Here is a 7,335-nt window from a genome sequence, read left to right as displayed (position 1 = left end):
TACCTCTTAATATCCTGGAGGCCAATAAAAGCGCTTTTGGTGGCCACACCTGACAAGCAGCGCTGCATCACCAGCGCTGCAATCGTTACACCCCAAGCAGACCAGGTGTACAGCCAGCGCTGCAGCCAGGGAGTTGCAGCGCTGGCTGTGCCTTGCAAGTGTGGACACAGAGTAAGTTGCTGGACTGTAACCCCATCACCAGCACTACAACTCTCCAGGGTAGCCATACCCTAAGGCTCTTTATGCTCTCTTCTCCCTTGCAGACCTAGCTACACTATGGTCCATAGATAGTAGGGAGGGTGGAGAAACAGGCTCCAGTGAGAGGAGACAAAGGGGCACACACAGACTCCCTCACATCTGCTAGATAAGTGCAATGCCCTGCAACCCTTACTACAATTTGGAAGAGGTTAGACCCACTGCGTGCTGGCCCTTGGGTTTCCCTTGGCTCTTGCTTCCCTGCTTTGATTCAAAGCTGGGCTAAATGACCCATATTTTTGTGAAGTGCTGCTGCAAATTTAGTGGCTTGTGATTAGTTATGCCCATCTCAATGCACAGCAGCTGTCATGTTTGAACACCCTGGGTTTGAAACACCTGCATGAACTTGTCTTCCTGGGCATGTGAGGTAGGAACAGATATGTGACCCAGCAGGGAGATGGCAGCCAGTGGTAGTCACAGACTGCAATTTACTGACCTGAATAGTGCAGGAGCAGCTGTAGGGTTGCCAACTCTGACTGAAGCTATTCCAGGAGATTTTTTTTCCCCCCCAACTGATGTGATGTAATTTTCTTAAAATATCCTATTAAAATCTCCCACATAGCTTTCAGTAGTCACCAGGAGATCAGTGCTGATTCCAGAAGACTCCAGGACAATCTGGAGAGTTGGCAATCCTAAATTGTGGATGAATTCAAACTATGTGGGAAAGGAGAGCTCTGTGCTTTTAGTAGAAAGTGAGGAGTTGAGCTCACCGATACTTCATCCCCTCTACATCAGCACATACATAATTTTACTCAGGTGAATAATCTCATAGAAATCAGTGTCACCAGGTCTATAATATTTTGACTTAAGAGTCTGATGTCAGAGATTGTTAAACCAATATTAAAGAAAGATGGAAACTGATGTTTACTAACAGGAAAATACCTTTTCACAGTTTAAGCACAGCTAAAGCACCAATCCTGTTTACAACATTCTGAAAGTGTTTCTATCAGGAGCTTGACTTCAAATGGAGTTGTACTTTTCTCCCTACTGTGTGCAAGACTTTTGTGTTGATTTCAGTGATGATCGATTACTAACCAGCACCCATAATAAAATATTCCAATTACTAGAGTTTTTTGCAGCACTACCCTGCATATCACACATCTCATTGTTAATGGAAGGTTTTGCTACAGAATTGACATAAATAGTTACAAAAGCTATTCCAAGAACTGCTTAGATTTTCACAGCATTTTATCTTAGTGTTTTACTTAACTCCTTCATTTATTTTTGCTAATAATAAATATTTTACCATATTTCAGACTCTTGGTGAATGGAAAATACATTCTGGCTAGAATTTTGCATTTGTGCTATTGCATCAGATCCAACAGTGGTTGAAATCTTGTTGTTTGGCCTGGCAAGATACCATGGGCCTTTATCTCTGATTTGAGCAGCTAGGTTGCATTACATCTATAGTTGGAGGAATGTGGATGTAAAATAGTTTTATGGGTAAAAAATGATATTGGGGTAGAAAGTCTCATTTATAGTTGTTTATAACTCTGCCCTTCACACCTAATGTGACTTAGGTACCATTAAAATTCAGTTATATTAAGTTCCATGTACCATCCTGCTAATTATTTCTGTTTGAACAGGAATGTTTCTCTTTTCAAAACCTGTTTGGCATTTAGGAGAATTAAAACAAGCTGATACACAAACTGGAAAAAAGGTTTGCCTAATAAAAGCTAATAAAACTGAATCACCCCATGTTTAGATCTTAATGTCTTCTCCCCCCCCCCCCTCCTTTTCGTCTTTAGGCTGTGGATCTGTTTTAAATGAGAAGGGTGAAGTAGAAATGGATGCCATTATCATGGATGGAAAAAGTCTAGCCTCAGGAGCAGTATCTGCAGTTAAATGTATAGCTAACCCAATAAAGCTTGCTCGTCTTGTCATGGAAAAGGTATGCTGAATGTGCACTTGAATAAGAAACATTCTTTATTTTAAGATTTCATTGCATGTATTGATACACCTCACTGACTATGATGTTTGTGTAGTATTTTAAATCAGGGAGGGAAGAAGAAATCAGTGGTACTGGTAGAGACCATAGGCATGAATATAAAGAGGCAAGACTATTTTTATTTTAAGATTTTCAAATTAGCTGAAGTGCTAATTTTTATTCAACACTTAAAAGAGTGTTGCATATACTTGAAAGCTTGAGGAGAAATTGATATACAAATTTACTTTGCCAGTTGTTTTCACTTTATGAGCTAATACTATAGATACTTCTTTTAATAAGAGCAGTCTCTCTCACAGCCCTCCTGCCTGATCCTGCAGGACAATATACTGGAGATTGTCCCCTACAGACAATCATGCAAAGTTAGGCGATAGAAGTAAATGACACAATAGTGACTCTCTTAGATCGTTTAATAGTTTACACTGGATGACGTGTCCACTTCTACTTTTAAGATTTTCTGAACTAATCAGATGATCTGGAAAGACTAGTGATGTCACAGACTAGCACTACAACTTTGCACTAGGCGCAGATCGAAGTAAAAGATGCAACTTGTGGTAAATGAACTTGTTTGAACATAATTTATCAGAGTACGCAGCAAATGGAATCATAAGCATCTGGACTTGACTACTTTAAAGGTGATTTACAAAGGAGGAGTACAAACATTTGCCCCCTCTCCCTCTTTCATGATTTATAAAAGCCTGAATATGTGGGATTTTAAAGGTATTTGTTTCTCTTCTTGTAACCTAGTATGATCAAGAATATTAAGACTTGTCCTGAAAGTCTTCCTGAAGGACTGCAGAACTGGAGTTGGAGCAATCTTAGCCCTTAACAGAAGAATAGGGAGTTTGAATCTCTAACAAAGAGAGCTTTCCACCAAAATGTTTGTCATCAAAACACTGGGTTAAACAAATGTAAAAAGAAATAAAAATTCTAGATTGGTTTCCTTTAAGGATTCTGACAAAAAAAAATCTCTTTTTCACTCAGTTACTAAGGTTTCATTCACCTGTGACGTTTCTCTCATTAATTCTACAGATGTTCATAGTCATCCAGGCAAAACCGGGGTAGACAAGGCCTAACATTTCTAATGTAAAAATAAGCCTGAGAAGAATATTTCCAGGTCTTTCTCAAAATTCTAAAAGACACAAGTTGTAACTTTTTTTTTTAAACTGGTCACCTTTAATAACCTTTGGCAATTCATGTTTCAAAGGATAGAAGTTTTGATTTGGCTATTGTCTTTGAATGGTAAAAGCACCTTTTGACTTGAGTGGGAGCAGGGCTGGCTAACAGTAAGCACTCTTGAAAAAGCCATCTCAGGTGACAGAACTAGGACTCTGGAGACCCACTTTCTGGTTCCAGCTCCACCACTGACCTATCAGGTGATGTTAGACAGATCACTTTCCTACTCTGTGCCTCCATTTCCTCATTTGTAAAATGGAGATAATGATACTGACCCCTCTTTGTAAAGTGTTTTGAGAGCTACTGATGAAAAGTGCTTTTCAAGAGCTGTATGGTATTATTTACTTGCCTCTCTCTTTCCCTACAATCATGGTGAAGTCTTTGTACAGTGGTGGGTAAAATTTTTTGGTAGTCAAAAATATTGAGGCTAGATTTTTAAGTCAAGTAATAGACTGCTATTATACACGAACAGATTGCTTGTATTAATCTGACAAAACAAAGATTTTATTTTCTGGTAAAATTTAAATCCTTTCCTCAAAGCTCTAGTAACCAGGCTTCACACAGAAGTCCAGGTGGGTGGTGGGGATGTAATTGATATATTTTCAGCCAGCAGGAGAATTCACCTTTTCCCATCCACTGACTAGAATTCTGGTCTGTTAACCAGCTTTGCCCTTCTGCTTGCTGTAGACAGAAATTTTGGGCCAGCAGCATATGTGCAGACCTCCTCTGTGGTGCACAGAAGGTGCAGAAGCCTCCAGCTCGGCTGCTCCAACCACAGTTCCTCTCCTGCACAACCTTACAAATGGCTGAGCTAGGCCTTGTAGCAGTCCTCTGCACACAAGTGTAACTTTGTCTTTGTACAGCCCTAGCTACTCTTAACATCATGCACATCATTTTAAAGAGTACCCTGTTGATGGAAAGTAAGAAAAAAAAAATGTAGTTGCTAATAAATTGAATGGAGGTCTAATATTTGCATATTACAAAGCTTTTTTTTGTATGCACTGGGAACACTTTTGAACTCCATAATACATGGAAGATGAAGGCTGGGATTTTTTAAAGGCATCCAAGAAGAATTAGGTGCCCAGATCCCTTGGATTTCAACGAAATCAGTACTTAACTCCTTTAGTATCTTTGAAAAACAGCCATAATAATTATAAAAGCTGTTTTCGTAAATTATCAGTGTTTCAAGTTCTGCTTGTGGAACAATTTGGGCTCCATCTGGTGGCCAAACAACTCCTTTAAATCTGCAACATCCCGTGGGTATCCTGCTTTCTGTAACTCAAGCTCTCACGTTGGGTCAAACTTAGCCAAAAGAAAATGAGAGTACCAGAATGACTTTAACTGATGACTTATGTAAAACAGAAAATGAGAAAGTGTCTATGAGGTGAAAGGCTGAGTAGGTAATGTTACTGAGCCAACATATCCCTTTGTGGAGCAGTTCCTGTTAAAATTATCTGTTTAAAATGAACAGAAAATAGAAAATGATGTATAGGAAAGATTGTGTGTGAAATAGCCATCCAAAAATGAAAGAATTATTAGGCATTTTCCCAGGAGAAAATAAAACTCAAATAGGCAAGATTGTATAATGATCAGGAACACTAGTTTACTTGGTGTTTTCTGTGGAGTGAATGAGTTGTGATAGAATTTAAACTTACAGTACACCCGCTCCCTCAATTAGACCCCAAAAATTTTAAATACAGAATATAGCTCCTAATGCAGGAGGTAGTTTACTTTGCTGTGTTCTGTATTGTGCCTGGGTCTTGATAAACACGTGGCAATCTTAGTCTGAATTCAAGGTGGTGCCAAAGTCTTTAAACTGGCTACCATCCATGGACCCATCTCGTTGTTGCACCCAACCCTGAGACCTTCTTGTTCACTTTGGAAACAGCTGTATATTATTTATATTCCACTAACTGCCAATATCTGCAATATTGTTTATTTAATAAACATATTCAAGAGGCCATGGAAAAACTAGGTGGGGGAAGAAGTGAGTATCGTATATACCTCTCTAGGGGGAAGGGAAGTCCATTTTTCAATATTCCAGATGGTTTTTTCTGCTGTAGGCTATGCAATAAAATTGTTAAATAAACAAACCTTTTAGAAAAGTGCTATAGACTAAATCATCCTGTGTTCCTTCCTAGTAAGAGTTATCTTAAAGGAATGGGCCCTCTGTGACACTCCCCCTCTGTTGACAAAGTTTCCCTTTTCAGAACCTATTCTAAGGTGTGAAGGCATCACCAGAGCAGTGCATGCTGGGAATACTTGAGAGCTGCTTTGCTAAACAAACTTTTTTTAAAAATTAAATAACCTAATATGGGCATATAAAATGAAAAGTAGTTTGTTTAGATATGTAATGGCTTCGAGTGATTATTTTAAAAGTGAATCAATATAAATTCTGTTTTAAAATCAAATACAATGAACAGGTTTCCATTGCCTGTCTGCCTTTTGTTGGAGGGAGGCAGAAGAGAGCAGGTGCTGGAGGTAGACTTCTTAAAATGTTCTTTAAAATGTATGTATTTAAGTGTCTCTCTTCCCACCTTAATTCTCGGAGGTTTTGAATCACAGGTTGCTACTGGGTTAGTTACAAAGGCATATGGGACAGTATTGCACAAAGGAAGTTTTGTTCAGCAAAGTACAAGATCATTTCAGCTTTGTCAGAATACACTACACTATTTTTATTCTTCTCCCTGACAAATATTAATAGACTCACAGTACAGGTATGTCTTCTATTGTTTGGTAACATCACTCAGCATATAAGACTGTATTGTCCATTGTTATGAAGACACAGAAGACTCCTGTCTCATGTCTCCAGTTCTACAGTGAATTGTTCCATGTCTGTGTTCTCATGAATAAGGACTTAGTCTGACAATAAAAAAAAAAGTAAAAAGTGTTTGACTGTGAGTGTGTTTACCTGGCAATTAAATACCTGTGGCTGGCCTCGATCAGCTGACTCAGGCTCATGAGGTTCAGTATGTGGGGCTTCAAAATTGCTGTGTCAACATTCAGGATCAGGCTGGAGCCTGGGCTCTGTAACTCTCCCTTCTCATGGAGCCTGGGCTCCAGCCTGACTGTGAATGTCTACACAGCCATTTTATAGCCCTGAGTCCTGTGAGCCTGAGTCAGCTGACATGGGCCAGCGGCAGTCGTGCTGCAGGTCTTTTATTCCGGTGCAGATGTATCTTAAGGTCGTGATCTTACAAATGCCTACGCACACAAGCAATGCATTCAGTGGGGCTAATCACGGGAGTAAAGGTACTCATGTGTAAATGTTTGCAACATTTAACACTAAGATTGTAATACACTCTGTGATAGACCCCAGGCAATTTAAAGTCAGGTTGCCTGTATGTTCTTAGGTCTCTAGTTTTGCTGCTTAATAACAGTGAAACACTGTGTCCTGGCATCTGTGTCAGGGTAGAGGTGGGATTTTTTGTTTTGTTTTTTTGTTATGTCACAACCTTTGAAGTTGGTGGGAGTTGATGGCACTCAGCATCTCGTAGGATCAGACTCTTAGCATCAAATTCTCCCTTCTACAACACTGCCCGGACCCAGCCAAGCTGCTCAGGATAGGCACTAGTTAAAGGATTTGGACCTTAATGTTTTTAAATGCTTTTCTTGTTTTAAAATTTTTTTTCCTCATTCTGTCAAAGTTATAAAGCTCCTAGTAAAGCAGAATGACAGAAGTGCAAAACTGAATAAATTCATAGGCATGTTTTCTGAGGAATAGGAAGGGGCTCAGAAGTTTGAGAACATTCATTCAGGCCTTGATTCAGCAGAGCTCTTAAGCATGTACTTAACTTTAAGAATATGTACTTAAGTCCCATTGACTTCAGTATGACCTAAACTTGTTGTCATGGTATAAATCCCCACTTTGAACCTTAGAGTCCAAAAGATGGTGTACCAGCATGAATCCCCCTAAGCTTAATTACCAGCTTAGATCTTGTAGTGCTGCCACCAACCAG

At 39.3% G+C, this 7,335-nt stretch overlaps 1 protein-coding gene across 1 annotated transcript in view; it reads left to right on the top strand.

Annotated features, from left to right (window-relative positions):
- Positions 1-7,335, top strand: part of ASRGL1 (asparaginase and isoaspartyl peptidase 1) — a 39,135-nt gene that overhangs the window by 6,609 nt on the left and 25,191 nt on the right. The window contains exon 2 of the mRNA XM_075063799.1: positions 2,004-2,146. Within this exon, the coding sequence (XP_074919900.1) occupies positions 2,004-2,146 (143 nt within the window). The remainder of the gene's footprint in view (positions 1-2,003; positions 2,147-7,335) is intronic.

The sequence above is a fragment of the Chelonoidis abingdonii genome, chromosome 3 (genome assembly GCF_003597395.2).
Source record: "Chelonoidis abingdonii isolate Lonesome George chromosome 3, CheloAbing_2.0, whole genome shotgun sequence".
NCBI lineage: Eukaryota > Metazoa > Chordata > Testudines > Testudinidae > Chelonoidis > Chelonoidis abingdonii.
This window is presented reverse-complemented; position numbering and strand designations above follow the sequence as displayed.